This window comes from Chamaea fasciata, unplaced genomic scaffold (assembly GCF_029207755.1).
Source record: "Chamaea fasciata isolate MVZ Bird 193981 ecotype frontalis unplaced genomic scaffold, bChaFas1.0.hap1 SCAF_10, whole genome shotgun sequence".
Classification (NCBI taxonomy): Eukaryota; Metazoa; Chordata; class Aves; order Passeriformes; family Sylviidae; genus Chamaea; species Chamaea fasciata.
In genome coordinates, this window is record NW_027094095.1 from 26,650,457 (window position 1) to 26,677,138 (window position 26,682).

Sequence of the window (26,682 nt, forward strand, 5' to 3'; positions counted from 1 at the left end):
TTAAACACCCCAGTGCAGATGGGACACACACTCCACCTACTGCCCAGTGAGGCTGCTGTGCTCCCCAGCACAGGGTGCCTGACACGCCTCTGCCCACGAGGCACTTCTCTCAAAACTGGGCAAAACTGCACTGAACTTCCCTGCCCAAATGTGGGGCCTGTGCTACCACACACAAACAAGCCCATGATTTGACTGATGATGCAAGGGAAAGGAGCTTAAACAGTGAGAAGGGCACAGCTGGCACATCTTGGACTGGAAGGGAACAACCATGGCTTCAGGCTACTTTTTATATTTTGTTGATCTTATCCCACCTAATATTTTTAGAGTCCAGACTGCTGTTAAGTTGATCATGATGTCCACAGTGCCTGCAAATGGCTTAAGAAGTACTGGAGCTTTGGGCATGTCCTCATTTGCTGTTCCCCATGAGATGACTCAGAGACAAGGAGAGTCCCCAGGGGCAAACCTGCTGGCTTTCAGGCAGGTTGGTATCGTGGAGGATCATACAATGCAAATTTATATGCAGTTTTAATAAACACATGACCCATACCAAAACCAAGCTGTTCTGCAGTGCACTATATCTCTTCCAGGTAATCTGCAAACAGCTCAAGGCACTAACCATGACTGTGCTGCACAATCTGACACTCAGAGTAAGCATTTAAAGGAAAAGACTGCAGCATCAAGCACAGGTGTATGAAAAACTCCTGGACCAGTGCAGCACAGATGAACAAACTTTCCTCCCCTCCTCTGTCACTGTTTCTTTCACCCTCTAGACTCTTGTCTACCGTCTTGTTGCAAACTTCAGAAAACCACCACTAGAAAGGACTGCACATGCAATTGCAATTTTGCTTTTGGCTTTAAGGCACCTGACTCACAAATGCTAAATGTGGAAAGACTTTTTTAGGATGTTAAAATAAATGGCCATCAATGACCTTCGAAAAACATGTTTAAAATACTCCTTTGTATGGTGTGCAAACAACAGAGTTTTGCTCAAATTTATGGTAATCTAGATCATGCTTCAGTGAGTTATTAAGGAACTGTAATAGGAGCTGACTCATCAACACAAATATCAGCCCACTCACAGCCATGCAAGAAATCCCAGGGCCAAATAAAAACTCCATTGGAGGGACAATTTTCATCTGCAGGAGTAAGATGAGTGTTCACCAAAGTATTCTCAGAACTCTGCTGGTACCTGAATTGCCTTTACATTTCTAAGAGAATATTTTCCTTTAAATGCTCTATTGTTGAAACTGACAGGTAGAAATACTTGATTTTTGCTTTTACTGCCGTGAAATAGCTCCTGGACAGCCCCTGGAAATTTCTACATTATAATCTACACTCTGTTCCTTGCTTTTAAATAAGACATTTTATTTTCAGATATAAGATCCTTCCTGTAAACCAATAAAATGGTGATAACAGTCACTCACCTGCCATGTAAGGCTTCAGCTCTGATAAAAAAAGACACTTTTCTCCTTAAAACTTGTTTTGTAAATAGAAAGTATTATAAAAGTGTTAAAACTTAACTAGTTCTCATGGCTTTTCTAGTGCTTGCATCAGACACTTATCCTACCCAGCATTCATGAAAAATGTGACTATTGGTTTAGGTTAAAGGGATCATGTTCTGCATCACGTTTTCTTAACCCAGGAGCCCTGCTTTGAGTGAATCTCATATTCTGCTCGTAGAGACACAAGGGCAGGTACAAGGCAGCAAGGCCAAGATCCTCCCACCAATATAGTATTCTTTTGAAACAACAGATCCATAAAGCAGTAGCACAGCTCTTTCTCATCATCATGTGAGTTTTCTGCTGCTCCATTACTGAACTTCTTTCCTTAAACATCTTGGTCAAACAACATAGGTCAGACTGGTGACTCTACAGGCAAAAAAGCACTTACTCCTTAGGCAGGAGAATTTAGGTGCCACACTCAAATTTCCAGTTGCTATTAAAGCAGAAATGAAATGGATTTTTTTCTCCATCATGCAAGAACCTGTCAGGAACATTCAGACCCCATAATGACAGTAACTACACCAAGGAAGCTCTATAAATTTACTAAAGGCTAGGAATACACTTTTGGCTACAGATTTCTGAGCACAAGCTTACATCAAAAGACCAGTAACTAAAAACCTAAATATGGTGACATCCCTGTACTAGTAATTTCCTTTACCATGTTTCACAACTGTTTCAACACTGAACAGTGGTATGAAAACCTTTGAAGTGCAATAGTTCAGATGAAATAAAAAGCAAAACTGAGCTGCATGAAAGCATCAGTGCCACAGTGCACATGTGTGATACCAGAGGGTTACAGCTAATGTGAGAAAGAAGTCAGAAACTACTGTCTCTGTTTTTTAATTTAAGAGTGAGGGGAATGTACCAATAATATTTAGTTCACATTTACCTTATTCCCAGAAAATCCAACAAACTCCAGTAATCTCAGAATCCGTGCAGGAAACATGGACAATGTCTACAGAGAAAAATGTAAGAGTTATGCAGTAACAGGCTTTCTGCTTTTCAGCTACCAATTGCCTCCTACAATTTTCCAAGCACGAGACAAAATTAATAAAATTCCTAAAATCATCTCTATATGACAATTTTCAGGGTAAACGGACACACCTGCAATATTTCACATACAATTTAAACAGAATAATGTGGGCACCCTGTGTCTCCAGGATGCTCTAGACAGAAATAGGTTTACACAGCACAGGCTTAGTAACTCCAGTACTTCTTGGATGTTTCAGAAATGCTGGGTTCATACCACACTATTCTTTGTGCAGTAAATCTAATATTTGGGCAAAGCAATGCAGGCAAGAGGAAGCTCCAGGCACTTTCTGCAGCCCTTGCCCTGAACCGCCACATCACCCCTCACCATCTCAGGGTCCGTTCCTCCCTAGGAACCATCCTGCACCATTTGCTCACCTGCTTTTTGGCCAGAACACAAGAAACAACAGCCAGCAGTGGCTGGAGCAGCACCCCAAACTTCATTCATGTACCCCACCCCTTCCAACTGCCCTGCTAACAGCCTAGATCCTGGTACTTTTCCAAGTGTCAGGTAAAGAGTAAGTAGAATTCAACAGGCACAGGCAACTCCTTGGCAAGGCTTCTCCTGGCCCCCACAACACGTTGCAGGCAGCAATCTCTTTATTTCTGAATAGACCAGACACTGGGACCCTGCACTCTCAGAGCACACACCTAATTTTAACCACATGATCAGTAGAACTTCTCAGGAATTCAAGTTAGGGTCATTTTCAGGAGGCAGCAGGACACCAGATCAGGGTAAGAGTGTTGGTACATACCAGGTTAAATGCTCCAACTCCAAGTTTTACACCTCCCTCAAAATGAAGATGGTTCTCTCCTTTGACATAATGTGGGGACTGTATGAGACTGTCCAACTCCCTGGAAACGTACAAGATTCTGTTACAACGTCAGTAAATAGCATGATTGATTATAATTCAGTAAGAAAGCAACCCCATTACCTTGAACTACAGAGTAGTTTAAAAAAGGCCAATTTGTCATCTCACTCAAGTGAACATCATCTACATTTTGTTGGATTTATCAACAAATCATTTCTGTCACATTACCATGGAATCCTGGAGAGGAATTCCTGTCAAACAGACACAGTCAATATTCAACCACATTTCAGCCTGAAAATGTTTCAAGGATGGCTGTTGGGAGCCTCACAAACTCTGCTACTGCAAAAAGAGATGATGGGGCAGTGCACAAAACTTAAATTTAAATTCACAAATTTGACCTGGGTTTCACTAATCCCTGGATTAAGTGCATGTTCAAAAGAATATTCTGTTTTGTATAGGAAAAGACAACTGTAATAAATATTCTAAAATGGCCAGATGTATCAGAAATTACTTTCACTCATTTTTCCAATTTTTAAAGGTCTCAGCTTTGTAGTGTCACTTTATTTCCCACATAATCCAGCTCAGTTTGAAATCAATTTGCCTCCAAGCTTTCTATAGCTATGTGGTTTTAACACTACCGTTTTAGTTTATTTTGTTAATTATTAGGAGAAGAAAAACATAGTTCTAAGGGAAGCATGTATTTGTGTTCAGGCTGTCATGTTTTTATTGATTGGTTGTTGCCAACAGACTCAGCACTATTCCCTGTAATGCAGTCTTATGCACCTGGATTTAGAGTCACCTTCAACCCACACAAACATGGACATTGTCATCTCTCTCCCTTCCAGTGGACTTCTGGAGAACCTGGACTTGATGCTGTTTTGTGTCTGCTGGACACAAGACATTTTGTGCCCACTCTGAATCAAAATTTAGAATTCTAAAATAAATAAAATATGATGCATATTTAGCCTTCACTTTTTACTGTGCTTCAGCTACCGGTATTAAACGCTCCAAAAAGCTGCAGCTGGAACTATAAGGAAATGCCATTTCATTATGCCTAATGCCTGCAATACCTGCAAATTGTGCTATGCAGACACAATGAACAGCACATCATTTAGAACAGTTATTTTTTGACATAATTTCAGGGATTTAGTACTTGAAGTAGGCAAACCTTGGGAGTTAACAGAGCTAGGGTCCACAAATCAACCATAATGTTAATGTCCTCTGTTATGCAAAGGAAGAATCTGTATGGGCTGAGAAAATCTGTAGACATGAGGCCCGTAATAAAGACTCAATAAATACAACAGTAATGAATTTGTGAATTAGATCATTTCACCAGCAGCACTTTTTACTGATAGAGTGCACTTAATGACATCATCACTCTGACTCACCTGTAGGTTTGGTAACTGTTTCGGACTTTGATGCCTCCTTTTATGAAGCTCACCATATTCTCATCCTGTTGGAATGGAAACACATTAGCAGTATGAATTTGTAAGCATTATAAAGGGCTTTTGTCTTCCTAAGATGAATACACACCCAGAACATAACCACCATGACACAGACAATATAAGCCTCTAAGACATAATACACGGATTTAGGATTTCCTTTTCTATATTAAAATATTTTTTACTCTGTTTAGATACAGGCATTTTATTTTAATATTTTCTGTGATCAATTTAGCCCTTGTCACGTTTGAACCATCTGAATTTGCATTAACGAACACAAGGACTCAGCTAATAGATGTCACCTAAGATCCATGCATTTGGGGCTCTTTCAAAAAATGGCTTTCTCTCATTTGCCCATGAGTGTAGTTAAGATATATCTGGGGCTGAGCCAGGAAATGTTCATAAGTAAACTGCCTGTCTTCAAGAGTCTGCAGAATGCAGTTTCATATCCTAAGAGTGAAGCAGGGTCAGTAAAATTATGTAGGATACCTTCTGGTTTGAATATTCATATATATATGAATGATATGAATGAATATATATATATATGAGATCCATACTGGTAAAATAATACGTTACATCATAAGCTATAACAAACTGAGAAATTACAGCAAAGTATCTGGGGAACCATTAGTTAGAGCGTCTTTAGATTCATAACTTTTTGGAGGCACTTTCTTGCCTCACTTATATAATCTGTCATTCCGGTTTGTTTTGATGTCTGCTGTTACTTCAAGACAGAGAGTTTCCATGTGTTTTAACAGAAGATGCCATCACAAAAAAATCATAAAAGGGCATTGTGGAGAAAAGAACATGGATTAGATGAATTAATTAGGTGTACTAAGTACAGCATATTGAGGGGTGCAGCACACTCAGCCATGTGTAAAGGTTCAGTTATATTTTCCTTTGGAAACAAGGAGGAAGACGGTTTTAAAATGTTTACAGTCAGAATGATACCAACAACAGAGACAGCCAACGTGAGAAATCTTCAGTCCTTGAAAAATGCTGAGACTACATTTTGTGTTTTCAACAGGATTTGGTAATTTTTACTAAGCATCAAAACTAATCCACTTCAGTAGCTGTTGGAACCAAGTGCCTCTGTTTAATTTTTCAAACTAGTTCATGTGTTCATGAAAAATTAAACGCAGAAGAGAACAGGAAGCAAAGAGACCTTTCCAAAAGAGGACAAGAAATTGTTTTAATGCTCTTAAATCTCATGTTTCTATAACCATTTTCATAAACAGATATTTGTAAAAATAGTTCTTAAAACCAAGAGACACTGCTTTAAAACACTCCTTTCCTACAGACATAACAGAGAAGTTCTCAAAAGTCTTCCTTCCATAGTTTCAGATCTCACCCAAACTGCCCCCAGTGCTACAGGGTACTCATCCCAAAAGAAAATGGAAACAGCTAGCTACACCTGGGTCATTTCAAAGTCCATGATCAGCACTCTAGAAATTACTAGAAGCTCCTCTGATTATGGGTGTTGCTATGAAGCAATAGTTTCTAGCAGAGGGACTCAGCAGATGGCTGAAAAGGTTACATGGTTCATAAACCGTTGTAAGCAACATAAATCAGAGCCCACCTGGCAACTCCCAAACACTATAAAACCACCACCTGCATTCCATTTCCTATCAGCACCTTGAGCCAAGAAGCAGCAGCCTTTTTTCTGACTGTGGTTTTTATTATCCCCTTGGTAGATGAAGAGGCCCACTTTCATACAGCAAGTACAGCCAAACCAAGAAGAAAAATCAGTTATTTCAACTGTGAGTAACAATTTAAATTGCACGCTGGAGCCCTAATAAGTACTGCTAATGTTGCTCCATCAAACAAATCAAGCTTCATTAGGACAGACAGATAAAATCCTAAGAAGAGGAAGAGCTCCCCTTTGTTAAAGACAGACAGCACTGTTAAGGAGAAAGCATGTGTGGAGCCTAACAGCTATGCAGACCATAATTGCTGTTCAAGAACAAACCAGTGAGAAAGCAGCCTTGGGAAAGCAAACACCAGCCAGACTCAAACAAAAGCCTTGTTTGTATTCCAGCACAGCTTTAATGACCATCTCATCTTTTTTTTTTTTTTCTTCAAATCTTAAAAGTTTGATTCAATTTCAATCATTTGAAAATTGGTGCTTGCTGCAGTTGCATTTCACACATCCAAAAAGGAGTGGGGAATAAGTGTGGTAAGTATTTTTTAATAATCATGAGGGAAAATTAACTACTCTAATATCTCGTTATATAGTCCAGATAAAATCCAGACTTGATCCAGATGAAAGACCCATTCGGTCAAACTATAGTCTTCTACCAGCTCATTTAGGAAAAGAAACCTGTATGGTATTTTTCCCCCAGGAGCCATGCAGGAAATCCATACCTGGAGGAATGTGAGTGCTGCTCTCTGAAGTAAACATTCAGCATAACAAATTTCTGCATGGATTTCCTCTAACATCACACAGAGAGAAGAAAACAAACCAATCAGTCAAAAAGTAATTAAAAAACACTTAGCCCATTAATGTAGGAATAAGATCACAGAGTTCAAACTGAGAAAAAATATTTTCCAAATTTACTGTAGTGTTTCAGTTCATTTCTGTTCTGATATAACTCCAAACAGAAATGACATGCAGTTACAGAAACATTGCAGGAATTTTTCTGGTGCTTTCCATAAATTCCCAGATCTAGAGCCTTTACAGGCATTTCAATGCTTCTTTCTGATATTTCTTTACCCAGCAATTTTTGGGAGTGCTGAGTCAGAAAGCAACAAGATGAGTGATTTTTGGATTGGTTACACGGCAATGGCCAAAACACTCACATTTGGTCCAGCAAATGCCAAACCAGTGATTTTGTCAGTGAATTCACAATTTGCAAGCACATATTGAGAGAACAATTCTACAGGATTCAAACTGCATAAATAAAAAAAGGAAAACATTACGCATTTGAAAGATGTTACCTTCAGTGAAATGTTCAAGGCTTTGCCTATGCACAAGGTTGTTGATAGAATCAGCTACAGTAGATTTCTTCCTAAATCTGCAAAAAGTCAGTTTGGTCATTCTGAAGAAGGAGCATCAACAACAGAGAGCTGTATCTTTCAGCTGGCCACTAATACAGCCACTAACCTCCAGTGCTCACCAGCCCTGTCATCTCACCACACTCACAAACTTCAGCACAGTCCATAGAGAACTTGGCCAACATGGTCTCCCGGGATCTGTCCCTTACCCTTCATGCACAGAAATCTGTCTTGATGAAGGTGAGGGATAAGGGGGTGTTTTGATTTATTTTGTGTGTGTATGGGTGACTGTGGGTACAAAAGTAGGAGCACAGTTGACTCAGACAGACAACTGCAGTATAACCATCACCCATGGGAATATTCTGCAGTGTTTGAACAGTGTAAACAACTTCCAGACACTGCAGAACTGGGACTACAGGTAGGACAAATTCTAAGAGACAAGAAAAATCAGATATTGGAGTAAACTGAAGTTTTCAAGACTAGACTGCTGAACACCCTCATTTGTGGGCTATGACCCTCCTCTCAGCAGGAGGCTGGACTAGATGATTTCCTGATGCCCCTTCCAAACTCAGTTTTCCTGTGATTTCTGTACAATCACATTTCCTTTAGTATCCAGTAATCTTTCAAAACTTTCCCAAGAAGGAACTATTTACTGACTGGCTTGCTCCAGTCTTACCTTTGACAGGTGGCTTGAGCTTCCTTCATTGTGTTCCCTGCATTCAGTATGTCCTGAGGATCAAATGTCATCATAGCTTGCATCTCCAGTATGGTGGCATAAGTCAGGGCATGATACATGCTGTCTTTAGTTCTGCAAGAAAACACAAGGTGCAAAGCGCAGCTGATTTGATTGTGTTATTGCTTTTAAAAAGCAAATACAAATCCAATTCTAGAAATGTATCAGCCTCATGGGAACAAGGTCTAAATGAGCTAGAAATCGAACACAAAGGACATGCAAAATAATCAAGAAACAGTAATAGATTGAGATTTGTATAAGAAATCATGTCTACAGTTCTACATACTCTGCTAAAATATATAATTTCTGAGCTGTGGAGAGATATTTAACAAGCATAAAGCACAGGAATTAACCACATGGCTCACCATCCAGAAACAATAGAATCATGGTGGGGTTTTTTTATTATCTAATGAATGCTAAAACACATGACACAAATCCAGCTGATATTCTTCTAATTTGGGACAGTTACTCAGTACAGGCTCAAGGAGACAAGTAACACAATACCACAACCATGGCCAAAATAGAATCTCCTTGAAAGAGATCTTTCCACTAGAAGCACTAGTCTGTATCAAAAAAAATGCAGTTTTTTCTCCTCTCCCTTTCTGCCAACCCTCCACCCCAACCCAATCAACTTAAATATTATTCTATAGGGTTTCAGACAGTGCCACGTTGGCAGAAAGTAAAAAACTTCGACATTAGTGCAAGGAAAACAATTAATTCCTATGTGCAGCCATTGCTGGCACCTTTCCTCTGACAGGAAAGGAGTTTACATATTGCAGACATTTACAGCATTCACCTGTGTCTGGTGTAATTCTCTGCAAGTCAATCAAAATATCTTCAGGCATAGAGGTCTAATAAGGATGACTTGAGAAATATGTTGAAGGGCAAGCTCAGATAAATTCCTGACACAGAAACTCTCTGTAGACATTGCTAATCCACCCCTGACAAATAGCACAGCTTAAGACAAATATTGTCAAGGAGCAACAATTGTTATTTCAGTTGTTTGCACTCTAGAACAGATCAGATAGCTCTATATGGCAGGGAATATTCAAAAATACTTGCAGTCAAACAAGGATATCCTTTCAAAATCTCCACCCTCAGCACACCTGTTCTCAATGTGTTTACTTCAGGTGTTTCTTCACTTTCTTTTTCTTTCAAGGGGTTCCTCCCCCTCTGCACAGCACTGGTGAGGCCCCACCTGGAGAGCTGTGCCCAGCTCTGGGCTCCTCAGTGCATGGACACACTCAAGAGCAGGGTGGCGAGGATGACTAAGGGACCGGAACTCTCTCCTATGAGGAAAGGCCAAGAGAGCTGGGAGCGTTCTGGCTGGAGAAGAGAAAGCTCAGGGAGTTCCTATAATCTATAGAAACACCTGAGGGGAAGAAGCAGAGAGGACAGAGCCAGGCTCTTTTCACTGGTGCCCAGGGACAGGATCACAGGCAATGGGCACAACATGAAGCACAGGAGGCTCTGGCTGAACACCAGGAAACACGTTTTTACCATCAGGGTGACCATGCAGTGGCACACATCACCCAGAAAAGTTGTAGAGTCTGTATCCTTGGAGACTTTCAAAATGGCCCTGCTTGACGACGTGACTTTCTGAGGTGCCTTCCAATCTCATCTCTTTTTCTGTGGGGGTTTTTAAGGAGTAAAGCCAGGCTTTAAAGACACCAGAATCCATGTAATTTCTCACCCCAGAAATACACTTGCCTCCCTAAGTTTTGGTATCTGGACTGAATTGAAAGAAAATTTAATGGATCATTTCAGATCACCCTACATTACTCAATGATCTGAAAATTCACTGTGGTGATTTGGGCCTGGTGCTTCCCAACCCTCACACTGACAACAAAGAGCTTCTTTTTCCAGCACACAGAGCACAAAGCAGGATGGCTGCATTGAAAGAATTTGCAGTGCATATTTTTAAACTTCACTGCAGTCTGTGCTCTGTGGCTGTCCTTAATTCCTACTTGCCTTCACCATCTAAATCAATCTAGTTGAAAAGCTGTTTTGGGAAATATCCTGATGCCATAAGTGCTATAACCTCCAGACTATGCTACCATCCATCTCATTTGCAGGCTAAGAAGAACAGACAGAGAAGAGAGAAATTAGTTTAAAATCTAGTGGAGTTAGGACAGCTCTTTCTTGGCCTTGTAGATCATGATTCATTCAGTAGACTGATAATGTAAAGTAGAAAAAAATGAACACACTAAAATGCCAGCCTGATGAAGTGTTTCTGTTCATTAGATTATTCATCAGCCTCACTGGGCACAGAAAAATACACTTCATCTTGTATTTACTAAACTAAAACCCTTCCAGAGGCTCAAATGCAAAGCACAGGGAAGTGACTGAAATAGTGCCCTTTCAAAATTATAGAAATTTGCTTTCTAAAGCAAAGCAGATAAATACTGAATTCACTGCACTAAAAGGAAAATTGGTACTTTTCACATATATGTGGTGAAGAGGGATTTCCCCCTCTAGTAACTTGTTTCTGAAACCAAGCCACCCCTCCCTAATCAATGGTTTCATCTATTTTACTTCTAATATTTAAAAGAGAGAATAATTAATGTCTATCATTAGCCAACTGGTATTTAGCAACATTCAAATTTGTTCTTTTTATTTCAGGGGTGGGGATGCTGGCAGAAATGCAATTTATCTATGCTATGTCTATTAACCATTCAAATTAAGTTGCCAGTTGTATCCTGGCAAATTACCATGGGTTTTAAGGCCTGGGTTTCATATGGATGGATACAGAATGCAACTTGGTATCTTTTTACTTTTCTTCTTTTGATTCCTCAGCAGCATTTTCCTCAGGACATTGTTGAAGTTAACAAGTCCGTATGACATGAATGCAACTAATATTGTGATTAATGACTTATCCCAGTAGTTGGTATCACATGACTGAATAAGAGGATTATAAGTAATATCTTTAGGCACTTATGGAGTTTTGCCACATGCCTCTTCTCCAACTATGGTGCAATCATTATCACCTTGCAGCACTGCCCTTTCTTGGAGCTGCCGGAGAACTTTTATTCCTGCTCTAAAACCACTGCTGAAGTGAGGACAGTCACAGCTTTCCAGTTGAAGTATGAAAATCAAAAATCTTGGCTTGGTTTGACCTCAGAATTAATCCAGGGCTCGTAATCTTTTGTGAAAAATAGCACTCAAAATCTTTTCTGTAGATCCTTTAAAGTAATCCAGCAGACAGGACATGCATTCCTAAATTACAGAAACCTCAGGTTCAAATCCATATGTTGGTTTTGTATCAAGATGCTTCCAACACTTAAATCCAGCAGCACAGAGTAGGGAAAGACCCTTCACAGACCAGTGACCAGTCTGTTCGTTCAGGAGGAGTCAAGAGTGGGAGATCAATGCCCAAATCAAACCTGCATCAGAATGGTCACAGGAGGCCTGAAGGCTTTCCTCATGTTTGACGCCACCCAATGTCCGAACAACCCACCAGACCTATAGCAGAGGCTTTCACAGAAATGCTCAAATTTGTTGAACTGACATTTTCTGATAAAAACCCTTTTCCTTCAAGACTCCCCAGCAGCAATAAGTTAACTAGCAACAACCTCTCCAGTCAGCCACCTCTCCATAACAGCTCCCTTGCTACCACAAGCCATCAGGATGGCCCAAGACCAAAGGCTGTGCTTCAAGAAGAGAATCCCTGAGCCTTTTTAATCAAAGCCATTTCCAAAATTCAGAATCTGCTAAATTCTTCCAGCAGAGGAGAAACTAACAGTTAGTTAGGTTTTGGTTGCAATTAATTTATTTACAAAGACTATTAAGGTTGCATTCTTCCAGACCTCAGGTATAAAAAGATAAGTCCCCTAGAAATAACAACCTTGCTCTTGTTATGACATTCCTTACAATAATAGCTAGCCCAAGCTTTGAGAAACATATTTATCCATGCACCATCTAGAGCTCCACTCCACCTGGGTGTGCTTCCCCCTATTCTTTCACCACTCTCCATTTGTCAATCACACCTGATCTTTGGGAGATCAGTTCCCAGGGAAAACTTTAAAAGCACAGTCACTCTAGAATTAATATTCCACCAAACAACACCAAGTGCTTTTTGGAGTCTATTTTCAGGATAAAGTCAACTGCCTGGAACAAATCATTGTCTTATTATTCCTTTAAGCAAGGAATAATTCCTTCCAAGCAGCAACACATGTGGTGCACCTCATCCAATGGTCCAGATAATTCTGTCATGAATTTATCTAATTTACTATTCTCCAAACAGATCTGATATCAGCAAGCTATCAGGTGATTATGCTATGTTTTCCTTCAGGATAATTATTTAAATATTAAGCATTTGTCTTGGGAAGGGGACATCTCACCAAAATCAACCCTTAATTTATTATTGTCTGTTTGCAATTACACAAGGGCCAAAATCCAGTCAGCATTTAATGGATTTACTGCATGTCTCAGGGCTGAGAAGGAAGATGAGATTTTTTTTCCCTGCTCCAGTGATTGGACAGTTTCAGTGTTATGCATGTTAACAGTTAACTCATTACGTATTGAAAATCCCAAGCACAGGCTCGATGACTGAATTTTAGGAATTTCTCAAGAGTTCTTAGTTACAGTGTGAGCACTCCATATAAAAGATAAATTCAATTAAACTTGCTGCAGAAGGCACAAGATAATCAGAACCCACTATTGTACAATGATTGCTAATAATAATGAAAACTGACGCTAAAAGGTAGTTCAAGAAACAAGAAAAGTCATGTAACATGAGGCAAAACCACTGGATTCATTTTTTCTATGAAATGAGATCTCTTCTTTATAATGGGTTTGCTTTTCTTTATGATGGATTTGCTTTTCTAACAGGAAAAAAAGAGCTTTACCTCAATACAAGTCTAGACACCATCCTCAGATATTTATTTTTAAGCTGCTAGGAATATCTTCAGATTTTAAGCCTCACACATTGTGCCAAATCTGCTGTCAGTTTCACATGGTACAAATTAGTTGAAAATACACTTATTGTGGAAGCCAAATGTGAGTAATTTAGTGAATCTGCATTAACGTAATACAGAGCAGAGTATCTCCTACACCAGAAGCATTAAAGCCACAAAAATCTAAGATATTAAATTCTTCACAAGCATGTAAAGACTGAAAAGTACTTCTCTAAACAGTGATGGTATGTTTATGGACTGTGAAAACTAATTTCAAATCTCAGCACACCAAAAGGGAACACTGAGGCTCTGAAAGAAATAACTCAGTTACTACCACATGTGCCCACTCTACAACTCTGCTCATTCCTAAAGAGATGGAGTGTGTCCATAATGGATTTCATCTGTGGGGAAATTCAGCATCCTGTTTCTTCATTGCACTCACAAAGATCATAAGTCTCTATTTCCATCACTGCCAAAGGCAACAGGAATCAGGGCTTTCTCATAACAACAGGCTAACATGAAAAATTAGTTTCAAAATAGTTTTCCAGTGTGGAATAGAGTCAGGTACAAAAACAGAGTAACAGCTCATGAAATATGTTCTGCAGAGCCCAACAAAAGCTGAATGAAAACCATACGCAACAGAAAAAAAACGGATTTACAAAAAAACCCCCAAAAAAACCCCCCAAAAAACCCCCAAAAAAACCCAACCTACCCATAGCCTCACTAGCTTTTGCAGTGTTTTGGAAACCTGCTGCAATAAAATATCCCTTATTTTATGCTAAGCACTGAGTGAGCCTTCCCAGAGAGGCACAGGGGCTTTACTGTCAGGATTTAAAGAAAACACAGTTATTCTTCTTACCATTTTTATTATATCTTCTGATGATATAGAAACACTAAACAACTTTGCTGTGAATAAACCCAGCATTATTAATACAGCTGATGCTACAGTTTATCATTAATCTCTTTCCCAGAGTGTACTTACGTGGCTAAGCTACAGATCCTGGCATCAAATATGAGGCTGATACCTCACAAAGGAGATATGTAGTATTCATTGTAGTTACCCCTGACGCATATGAAATACACACTATGAATTTTACTTGTTTCATATTCCAGTGTCCTAAAAGAAGGCATGATGCAAATTTCTGGTGGCTCAAAAATAAATGGAGAAAATTGAGTGGGTGGGGAAGAAATTTAAGTTAACCACAGACTTTAACAAGCCAAGAACATAGGTAACTTCAGGACAGGGAATGACAGATCACAGACATGGCAAAGACAAAACAATTTTTAGGAACTATTTCCTGACCTCACTGCTTGCATCTGGGCCACTCATTACAAGTTGGGCTGCAACATAATTAGGAAACAGGGTGCATGACCATAACACTGAATTGCAAAATAAGCTACGAGAAAGTTTCTGCAAGTGGTTACAACAACAAAGAAAGAGTTCATACCTAATGTTTTTCAAGCCTTCAATTCATGGTCAGTTGCTCATTTAGACACAAAACTATAATTATTCACAGTGTGCAGAAAAATATGGGAAAGGAGACAAAAATAAAATGTGATAGAAGATGTTTTTTACTTTTCCAGGAGGAAGAACCTCACATACTGTGGTATAGCTGAGGAGTTATTTCTTTGGACATCAATACCAGAATTTTAGAAGACAGATTAAGTGCTTTACACTTGTATGAGTAAATAAGAAGATTTTATTTACTCACACAAGTGTAGAGCACTTATCCATCTTCCCCAAAACTTAACACATTAACTTACCACTCCCTTCTGAACCAAAACCATACAGACTTATCAATAATTAAGAGACCCAGCTGTCTGGTCAAGATCTCCTGAGAGATGGTAAAGCAAAGGAAAATAAACAGAAAAAGTAGGAAGTCTTATCAACTTACTTTGCTTGTAGAGAAGCCAAGGCATCCGAGAACTTGTTGTTAAGAAACAAATCCAGAGCTGCCATACATTCACGCAGTGCCACGTTGAGGTCTGATGTGGATGACCTGCCAGAAGAGATAATAAACTCAGCACATCTGTTCTCCTTCTACCAGTGCATTACTGCTGCATTTGAACCCCCCTTTCTCAATTCCAGATTTATTCCCTTGCATAACCTGCTGTCTTATCTCTAGTGTTTGCAAAATGTGAAAGTCACTCCTATCATGTTTGTGGATTTGGGTTTTTGGGGTTTTTTTTAACTGTGCTTTCACCAAGTAACGTGTTAAAAAGCAACTGAAGTATTTTATTTCCTGAAAAAAAAAAAAAAAAAAAAGACAAACTGCACATACTTTATGCAAGAACCTGGATGTGCAGAATTTACCACGTGAGAGCACAGCAATTTGATGAGCTCAGGTACCAGGAGCACAGAAGCACTGGGTGACGATGCACATCTCATTGTAGTGCTGCCAGACTCCAGCTGGTGACATCATGACCATGTTATCACTTTGAGGATGAGACACTGTCAATCTGCATCAGAATATAACACCAACTGCTGCTGGAACATCTGCTTTCATTCAGCTCATGTTCAGAGTGGTGCCTGAGCAACGAATCACTACAAACTCACAGGAATCACTACAAACTCACAGGTGGGTTAAAATTTCCCATTGTGCATGTTCCTGGGAACATCACTGTCCCTGAGGAGTGCTACTGCACTCAAAAAAACTACTGCAGTATCTCAGTCAGAAGACTCAGCGATTTACTCTGGCTGTACTTTCCCCCTTTACAACATTCAGATGTCAGCCTGACCTGTCACAAGGCTTCTCAGCTGGTCTTTAGGTTACTGGCAGCAGGATAATACAGACCAGCTGAGTTAGTTTGGCCCGAGTTCATCACTACCAGAACTGGTGGACAAAAAAAAAACTCCACAAAAGAAACAATAAAGCCTTGCACTGATGAAGTTAAGGTCACCTAGCCAGTGTTAGGACAGTCGAAATATCTGCATCTAATGATCAAAGAGCTACACTGCACTAATGTATTGTATACAAGCATGTACAAAACATCCTCCAACAAAATATAAACAAATCCTCACCATGTTCCTGATTCTGAACAGCTCTAACTAATGTGATCTATCTTGTGACTTAGAAATCCTGTCAGTTCCTTAAAAAGACGCACAACATAGAATGCTGAAAGGAAAACCAGAAAGCAAAGTCCTGATAACATCTTAATGAAAAGGCAGGGGAGCACAGTACAAGCAGATAGCATCAGTAATAACCACCCACTGCAGCAGTGGTTTGGTTTTGGTTTTAGAAATAATGACTGGAAAGAAATAAAGAGTATAATCATATTTACAAAAAGCAGGACTTTAAATTTGAGAGAAACATTACACGACACTGTTTCCTGGTGGCTTTGTCATCACAACTTCAGATCCACTGCAAATCCTTTTGCACTCAAGACACTCTGCAAGTGCTTTGCAAGCATTGATTAACCAAGTTTTGGCATCTGTCTCATACAAAATGCAATATCGTGTCTGCCTATTCTGAGCTATTCTGAGCCCTGCTTAATAATTTAAACTTGGTCCATTATTGCTTATTGCGTTAAAACTCCTACCTTCCTGTTTTTTAATCTGTGGCCCTGAATCAAGTAACATCTTTAACAAGAATAAAGCACATCTTCACCTGTTTTAAAACATTTAGACTACTAGCATTTTACCTGGGTTTTTTTGTTTGTTCATTTCTTGTCATCCAGGAGAATTACCCAAATCAAAACAAATAAACCTTTTCAAAATATTCCTTTGAAACAGAAAGATGACAAAGAATAAAGCCACTGCTGAAAGCTCAAAGCAGAAATAAGATACAATAATTACTTGGCATCTTTTCTGGAATAACAATTAACGACACAGTGCTACCCACAGCAGCAGCAGCAGCAACACAAACTGCATTCTTCCCTCATCCTCCAAGGAAACCTGCCACAGGATGAAGCTCCCAAGTCAAGGGTTTGAGACCTGGGCAAAATACACACCTCACATAAATGCTACAAACCATCACTTGTCGCTGTTAACAACTGGGCAGAAATACTTTAAACTCGAGGGTGCTGAGCATTTCAGCAAACTGATTAGTCATGCTTCAGTGGGATGCATATTCCCTCCTGCTTCCAACAGCAGGATCAGGACTGCCTCTAAGCCAAATGCAAAATGCTGTGTGCTGCTACTCACCTCTCTGCTGAGTCTCCTGCGTGTTCTGACATAGTCATTGTAAGCCCACTCAGCTTTTAGGCTCGAACATCAGCAGCACCCGGTGCTCCTGAGCCAGCTGCGAGTGCCAGCGCCGGTGGGAGCGCAGGGCAGCGCCCGCCTGCGGCACCACCCCGCGATTGGCACCACTGCGATTGGAACGGGAGCATGGCTAATTCACCGACACATCCTACAGACCGGCCCCTTGGAGCCAGCCCGTGGCACACCAGCTTCGTGTGCCACTGGGTCCAAACGCAGCAGGATACCTCCAATGGAGGAGGGGCTGGCGGCTGCCAGCCCAGCTCTGATCTACAGACCTGTCTGGAGTGAGCAGCAGCATCAGCCACCTTCTCTTCTGTCCAGACCAGGCAGAAGCCAAACACCCTTGTAATTACAGACCTGAAACAACAAGAATTACTGCATGTGGCAGTGGCCCACAACAGAAACCTGCGAACCAGAACGGAGAGCCAAACGAGAGCAGCTGACAGGCGGCACTCAGGCAGTAATTGCTGCAAATGTGAGAAGCACAGGCGAGAGACACAAGCAAGTGCTTCTTCCCAGCAAGGATTCTCCACACAACAGGCTCCAATCCAGCAGCCAAACTGCTGCTTTTTGTCAGTTCCTGTACCTTTGGGAGGAACTGAGACTTTACACGCTCTTTGTAACAATCTCTCTTTAATGCCATGGAAAATGAGGCGAGTTGGCACTAACAATTTAATCAGTGCAGTGAGCTCATCTGGCTGGTTTTGCCCAAAATGAAACAGAGTATTCCCCTGAACTGCTTTGCTGGCACATCAGCTGTACCAGCCCTGTACACAACTACAAGCAGCATTACCAGTCCTTCCACTCATTATGAGAGCTGCACTGTGGAAGTTGATCAGCCATGATCTACTTACATAAATTAATTTCTCCAAGAGCATCTAATGTCAGAAATTATCAGTTTGCTAGATCACACAAATACCAATATACACCAATACCAGACATACACTGCTGAAGGAAGACCCAAAAATGATAAACCAGCAAAGGACAACTCCAGGAAGATACTCCGAATCCATTAACATATCGGATTAAATCTCTTGCTGGTTTTATGGCATCCTGTACAGGAAAGGCCTGTGCTGCATTTGGTACAAAAATTACTGTAATAGATCCACCGGCTACCCCAATAATGACTCCACTATATGTTCCTAACAGCACTGTGTACCTGGGCCACAGCAGGAGATAAAAAACATTACTGGTTTTTCCCCCTAGTTGGGAATAACTACTGGTTCTTAAAATTAACTTAAAATTAACTGGCTGCTTCCAAGGCAGGATTATGGGCTACTTTGAAAAGTTTTTTCATTGTTCTTACTAACTGTTTGTACAATTTCTAATTAATACTGTATTCTCCAAATAGTTCTTAAAGTCCTGCATAGTGAAGGCTCTGGCTGTCCCTGCAAAGTTCTTCAAGACTTGATTTGCCACATTTTTATTTGAATACCATTTCTCTGGAAACAATTATATGCTCAGACAACCTTCCACACGCAACCTCTCCTTCCCCATATATGTGTATGTTTTCTTTTAACTAGAGAAAACAAATGTAAATAACTCAGATCTGAAGCATTTCCACATTTAGGCCATTTCCCCGCTGGTTTTACAAGGTTCTTTCCTTTTTTTGCTTTTGGGCAGCAGGTTTTGCAAGGACAGTCATATGATTCTCCTTGTGGTTTTGTTATTTATGAAATCCTTGTTCTCTGCCCCAGGGACCACGAGTAGGGTTGCTTCACAAATCACAACCACAGTATATCCTGGGAGTTGCAGTAAGTACTGCTCTTCTTACTCCACTGCATCCCCATTGTCTCTAGCTGGAGACACAGTTCCTTGGAATATCCCAGGCAATGCCCCTTTTACTTCAGCATCAGATTTTTCTATGTCAACAGCAGCACCAAACAAAATGAATAAGCAGAAATAAATAAAACTAAAATCTAGAATATTAATAAAGAGTAAAGCATATTAAAAAAACCCCTATATTTTCTATGGTCAAAAGGAAAGGCACATGATTTCTGAGCATGGGAGTTACCTAATTACGCATAATTTTATTTCACTGTGTGCATGATGTTGACTGGTTTCTTACTACGACTTTGTAGTGCATAAGCTTTGTGATTTGTCATTGGGTTTTACAGATTTCTTCAATTAAAAAAAAAAATCTTGAACCATATGCTGTGCAAAATGCTAAAATACTCAACCTCAGTAATTATCAGAACTTTACAAAAAAGGTAAGTCTGAGGTTTGTGCCTTTGTAATAATGCTTTTAATAGTAACTCAAGAGCTCCTTCAGTACTGTGAAACACTAAAAGCAAGTTAAATCAGTCATATCCTAAAATATGGATGCATTTCTCTGCCAAATCTACCTTATCTGCATAAGTCAGCTGAGGCTGTGTGCATGGGTAACTTCCCTTGGAGGAGGAGAATAAAACACAAAGAATCAAACACCATTTAAGCTTCACCAGTGCTAACACTTAAACCATTCACAGATGTGAGGAGCCTCCCAAAGGTCTCAATTTCAGTGTTAAGGAAACTTCCCTGTATGACCACCCAGGAGCCACTGGAGTCACACCCCCATCACCTGAGCTGGGACTGAAGCCCCTTCACAGCTGCACATCCCACAGTCTCAGTGAGACAGACTCGGCCTCAGGTTTCCCATAACAGAGTCTCAGATGTCCCAGTCCTTAAACTTACTTCATCTCGATGCAATAACAAGCTAACAGCTTGAGCTGGTGCCTCCGAGGAGGGACTCCAAACAAGGGAACCCCTGGGTTTTATCCCCTCACAGTCTAAACAGGAAAAAGTCTGGGGGTCTTCAGCCCCTGCTGTGTCCCCGGGTGTCCTTCCCTGTGCCCTTTGTTGTGCAAAGGGTCAGCAGCTCACATCCCATGGTACCTCAGTGACATGAGGATGCCCTTCCCACTGCCTGTTTTCAAAAAGATATAGAAACATGGAAATTCTTGCCATGGCACCATTTTCTGTTCTCCTAATGCTGGATAATCACAGGGACATTAGGAGATAACAGGGTACACCTGGGGTTACTTCCTTTAGTCTTTTGCAGTTCTCCAAGTCACTCTTAAATCCGCTACTACTTTTCTAAATAGTTGACTTCTTTGAGCAACACTGCATTACAAGTTGTGAGCCTGAAAAAAAAATCTCTACATTCAAAGAAAAAAAAAAGCACATCACTTGGGAAGAATTCTTTTCTTCTGCAAGCATTTCCAAATCCACAAGAGATCAGAAATAATCTCGGATGAAAAGAACAAATAAGCAGTTCTCACAACAATTTGTTACTATTCAGTTTTCAGACAATAGAGAAATGTCTTCATAATTCAAAAGCAAACAAGTTAATGCAAGAAAATTAATTCTCCCATATCTCTTCCTGTTCTAAGTGCCAAGCTGTTAATACCTCAGCATTTATCTTTCTGTATTCTTGAACAGTTTTCTGGCCCATGTCTAAGGCTGGTGCTGCAGAAATGCCATTACTTCAACAGCAAAGGAACTGGAAAGGTTTCAATATTCCTGTTCTCCAAATATTCTGCATAGAGACACAACAGTCATACAATTCTGGAATTCAGGATATCATAATATTTCAAATTGTACATGGAGTATGACATCATTTATTTCTGAGGTTGATTCAGCCCTCAAATCACTGAGTTATTGATACCTCAGCAATGTCAAAGGTCTTTTAAAAAGCCTTTCTGTTCCAGCAAAGGCTCACAAATCAAAGGGATGTGGCAAATCCAGCCCAGTGAGCAGCACAAAGACCAGGGAACTGGCAGACTCATGTTCTGCCCTTGGTCCCACCATGTTTAACTTGGACCAAGCAGGATCTAGTTTGCATTAGGCTCGCAGTTCTCATCCTGTATTTGAATGGGCAAACAATGCAATAAATTCATTAAGATAGGTTTGTTCAGACAAATAAAATGTGCTGGTGTCATTTCTACTGCTCCCTTTCCTTGTTGTGCTGCCATGGCTGCTCAGAGGGCGAAAAGCACCACTGAGGGTGAGCACTCCCTGCCAGCAGAACTGCCTGCATCAGAGAGAACGAAAATTATATATAAAGACACACAATCCAGTCTGGCATATTACAAAAATAATCCCAAACATCCTGCAACAGCAGTGATCCATTGGAATGTACAAAGAAAAGGTTACCTCACACAGGATCAACGCTGAAATAAAACAAATATATTCAGCATTACAGAAATTAACAGGATTGCTGCAATTAGGGGTAAATTTTCATCATAAATCAGAACACAGGCTTTATTAGCTATTAAGCTATTTAGCAAGCTTTAATAGCTCTTCTTTTTTAATACAGATGATCTACAATCTCTGTCACTTTGAAGGTCATGTGTGATTGATATTGTTCCTTTTGGGGTTTTTAAGTGTCTTTAGACAACCCTATAATACCAACTTGCTGTTTTTTCCAAGTCCTCTGACTTTTCAGTTTTACTGCCTCTGGTCCACCTACACTTCTGACATAGTTACTCTCAATTTTTAAAGGTCTAATTCTCGTTTCACTTAAACTAATGAGAAAAAAAAATCAGCAAGAGCTGCACTAGACCACTGTCATGCAATGGTACTGAGCATATTTAGGTACCCAGCAAACAAACAAATACAGCATGAAGCAAAATGCAAACTCACTCTGCCCTGTTTCATGGTGAGAAGCCAGAGAAAATCCGTGAGGTTTGTTTTCCTAAGGACTGCAAGGTCAGGGTGGAGATCTGTATTACTTCTGAAATCAGACTCAGTGAGAATTTAGGGAGGGATGTCAGGCAATTCCCCCTTTTGGCTGGATTCTGCACTTCCCAGCAGTGATAAAGGCTGCATGGTAGGTAACAAGAGAGTTACCTGGGCATGTTTCTTCAGCTGGTTTCTTTGGTTTTATTTCATCTGGTTGGGTTTTTTTTTTTTTGTTTGGTTTTCCTTTTTTTCATTAAATTTAAGCAAAGCACTTTCAAAATAAATTACTCTGTGACATGTTTTGTTGCAACTTTTAAAAAAAATGCTTTTGTTATCATTCCACTGCTGAACAGTATCTTAGGCTCCCATAAAAACAATATATAGGAATGACACAAAATACTTGAACAAATAGGGGATTGTTGCTTTGTCTTTAATCATTGCTTTACATGACATTCCAGACTGTTTCCCTGAGAGCTTCCAACAACCTGACTTTATCCTTCAGAAGTCGTCTGCAAAGCATACTTCACAGTACCTTGACCGACAACAATGCCACTTTCTCTCCAATTAAATAAAAATTCAAGCATGGCACATCAATACACCTTTACAGCTCTCTTGAACCTGCCCACTGAATCAGTACTCAAGAACAGAAAAAGAAGTACCAGTAGAAAGTTGTCTTGGCACTCAGCATCACCAAAGCCATTCTGAAGAGTTATCCTTTGGCACAGTGGCTTCAAGAAGAAAATAGTTATAATCCTCCCCACTTCAGACTGCAAAAACAACTAAGCAAGCTACCCGAGGAGAAAAAACAAATACAAAACCAAACCAAGTGAGGTTGATGTTGAACTTGGATTCAGTTAGGCTGGGATCTTTCTGTCAATTTTCCCTTTCTGACAGGAAACAAGGATTGGTAAAAAGTAAAAGCTTTAATGCAGATGCAGTGAGAAGATTTCATCAGTTCAGGATGGCAGTTTTAGTTAGAAAGAAATGGAAAATGACATCCAATTCAGCACTGCATTCTGTTTGATATACATCTGAGGTTCCAGCCATTAATTCAAGTATGTCTGAATGACCACCCTAAGGTTAAGACTTTCTTCTGACAATTGCTTTTTCACAACAGATGACTGAAAGTTTTATTATCAAGTTGAAGACAACAGCTGAAAATTTCTAAAATGGGAGGTCATTTTTCATCACCCTCACTCAAAAATCTGTTTACTTTTCAGTTCCAATCCTTCCACTAGATCGTTTTTCCTCCAACTGTGATCTGATAATCTCAATTTATTCCCAAAACATACATGATACCTAAAGAAACCACAAATTCAGATCTGTGGAAACACTGTCTGGGAGCTTCATCAGGGTTTTAAAGGAGTGCTTAGAGTAAAATGTGAACTACAATGAGGAAATAGCAATATTTTCCCACAAACAGCCCAAATCCTGATGTATGCTTCTCAACACTTTGTAGCGCAGTACTGGAAACACCTGAATCCCTTTAGCTCCCAGGGCAGTGTCACCCTGGAATGGGAGAGCGGGTTCCAGCAGATGGAGCTCCAGAAAGGCGATGAGGAGCCAGCACCAAGTGCTCCAGCAGCCTCAGTAACACAGACTTTCGGAGCTACCTGCCCAACCTGGCAAAATTCACCCAGCTCCTTCCTGCTCCTAAATATTTTCACATACAATGTTCCTGAAGCACAACGCAACCACAGTCCCTGAGCCTGCTGCTATTGTCAGTGCTAAACAGAGCCCTTGGAAGTCATTTAATGATATAATTTAACAACATTATTACAAACACACAGCCCACCTTTCCTGCCTGGAGTTAAAAAATATTTTTAAAATTGCTGGGCTATCCATTAAAAAATGATCAAGACAGAGCATGGCAACAAAATTATATAAAGCTCTTAAAAATCACAGAATGGTCAGGGCTGGAAAGGACCTTGAACATTATCCCATTTCAAACCTGTGCTGTGGGCAGACACACCTTCCACTACACAAAGTTGCTCAGAGCCCCATCCAACCTGGCCCTGAGTGCTTCCAGGTAGAGGTTATATATATATATATATATATATATATATATATATATATATATATATATATATATATATATATATATATGTATAAATACTAATAGACAGGTCATTTTTGATCATTAGCAAGTCTAGCACTCTGGATTTTTAAATCCCACAGGACTTTGTTGCTTTAAATGCCAATAGACCACCTCCTTTGGTCTCTGTAATAACTTTAACATTAATATCAATGCCACCAAAAAAGAGCACTATTGTACAGCTTATGTAATCTAAAATTCAGGAAATGTTTTTTTCCAGCACGGTTTCTTCAGCAGAAATAAAATCTCAGGTAAATGTTTGCTGTTTTCAGCTTTAAGATAAAGGGAAAGTGTGCAGCCAGAGAGAGAGAGAGCACACCACTGCTCCAAATACTTAATGAAGAACAATGAACAGAGCCATTACCACTTTTGTAAGCAACAGCTTGCTGACCTCTCCAACAACTGCACTCTTAAAAGCTTCTACTCCTGCACAGATTATAAAGCAGATTATTATAAATGTCTTATGTCAAATAGAGAATCCACAAGCTGACCTTTAACGCAGCCACGTCTAAAAATTTAACACGCCGTCATCACGGGGGAAGAATGTTATTTGCAGACTGATTCAGCTTTTGAAGAAACAACTCTCTCACGAGCACACAAATGGAAGTTTATGTATTTTAGGGGCAGTGGGAATGCACACCTGGAATGGAGAAAGTTATCCACCAGCAGCTCGTTCTTGAGGGTGAGCAGGAAGGTATTGAATTACAGAGTCACGAACGCCAGCGTTTCGCTGTCAAGGTGCGTTGCAAGCTGCACAAACAGGAGCTTAAGCAAAAGGACCTGGTCTTCCACACTCTTCCACAGACATGACACGCTCTTCAGCAACCCTTTGAAGCCCGAAGGCAATTTGCATATAACTACTGAAGGGCTGCTGCGCAGGTATGTAATTAGCTCAAGCTAAATGCTCTTGTCTAAGAAAAAAGAAAACCCCCTCAAAGTGCAGGAACCAGTTTGTGCCCGCGCAGTGGCTGCTCTGGGGTGGCTCAGCCGGCACAGGCGGGCACAGCCCCCGCCCGCAGCAGGGTCAGGCCGGTGGCCGGGGCGGTCTGCGGGGCGGCCCGGTCCCGGCACGGGTGGCCCCGGCACGGGTGGCCCCGGCACGGGTGGCCCCGGCACGGGTGGCCCCCGCCCACGGGCCGCGGGCGGCTCCGGCCCCAGCCCCGAGTGCCCGTCGGGGCCCGAGCTGCCCTCAGCGGCTGCGGCGCCCGGAGGGCGGCTCGCCCGGAGCCCACCGCCCTCACACCGTCCCCTCTGCTCCGCCCGGCGCCCCGACGGGCGCTCCCGGCCCGTCCTCCCGCCCGGGACGGAGCGTCCCCAGAGCCCGGCGGAGGCGGCGCTGCCCCGGCGACCCCCGGCCCGGCCCCCCGGCCCGCCCCAGCCCCGTACCGGGCGCCGGCGTTGCCGGCCGGGCGGGCGTCCATGGAGGCGTCGCGACGGGCAGCGGCTGAGGGGAGGGCGGGAGGGCGGCGGGCAGGGCTGGCGCTGCTGCTGCTGCTGCTGCTCCCCGGCGGCCGCCGCAGCCACCTCGCATGGTGTGTGCGGAGCGGCGGCAGCCGGAGCCTCGGCGCATGTTCGGGCAGGGCCGGGCCGGGCCGGGCCGGGCGGAGGGGCCGCCCCCGCAGGTGAGCGGCTGCGGCAGCGCCCGCCCTCCGCCGGCGGTGGGGATGCGAATGGGATGGGGTGGAACGGGATGATGCCCCGGGGTTACGGTCCCACCGCAGCGCTCGGGCGGGTCCCGGGCGTGTCGCTCCGCACCGGCGCCAAAGGCTCCGGGAACGGCCGAGAGGAGCGCGGGCATCGCTTCTGTGTGCTGGAATTGGAGTCATTAATTCCTCTCGAGGAAAAAAAAAAAAAAAAAAAAAAAAGATGAGGAAAACATAATTTATATCTCGCCAAGTTTTCAATTAGCTGCACTCTCCACCTGCTGCCAAGGCAGGGTTTGCCAGGGTGCAGCCGTCTACCCCCAGCACAGGGATCAGCGAGTTGTACCACAGTAGTAACAGCCCACAGGGCTCACACCTCAGAGGAGCCAGGTTCTGACCAAATCACATAAGTAAGTAATTAGATCTAAATAATTAAATTCTTTAATTTGCTCATTAACATAAAATTCATAAACAAAATAAATATTTACTTGCCTCTTCCATTAACTAAAACCAAACCCACTGATATTGTGAATAAAATACACAATACCGAAAAAAAGAATTGCATTACTTTGGCCATTATCTATATTATGATCGCATCGATCAGGCAGCTTCAGGGTTACGGGGATAACAGTTCCGAAGAGATTAACAAAAGAAAGGAGCCTTGTGGAAGG

At 41.4% G+C, this 26,682-nt stretch overlaps 1 protein-coding gene across 1 annotated transcript in view; it reads right to left on the minus strand.

Moving 5' to 3' along the window:
- TTC39A (tetratricopeptide repeat domain 39A) overlaps positions 1–25,832 on the minus strand; it is a 44,318-nt gene extending 18,486 nt beyond the window's left edge. Inside the window, exons 1-8 of the mRNA XM_066192800.1 lie at positions 25,755–25,832; positions 15,303–15,407; positions 8,456–8,587; positions 7,723–7,799; positions 7,150–7,217; positions 4,732–4,796; positions 3,287–3,386; positions 2,392–2,457 (exon numbers count right to left, since the gene is read on the minus strand). Coding sequence (XP_066048897.1) covers positions 2,392–2,457; positions 3,287–3,386; positions 4,732–4,796; positions 7,150–7,217; positions 7,723–7,799; positions 8,456–8,587; positions 15,303–15,407; positions 25,755–25,789 — 648 coding nt within the window. The 5' untranslated portion in view covers positions 25,790–25,832. The remainder of the gene's footprint in view (positions 1–2,391; positions 2,458–3,286; positions 3,387–4,731; positions 4,797–7,149; positions 7,218–7,722; positions 7,800–8,455; positions 8,588–15,302; positions 15,408–25,754) is intronic.
- Between the last annotated feature and the right edge of the window lie 850 nt (positions 25,833–26,682).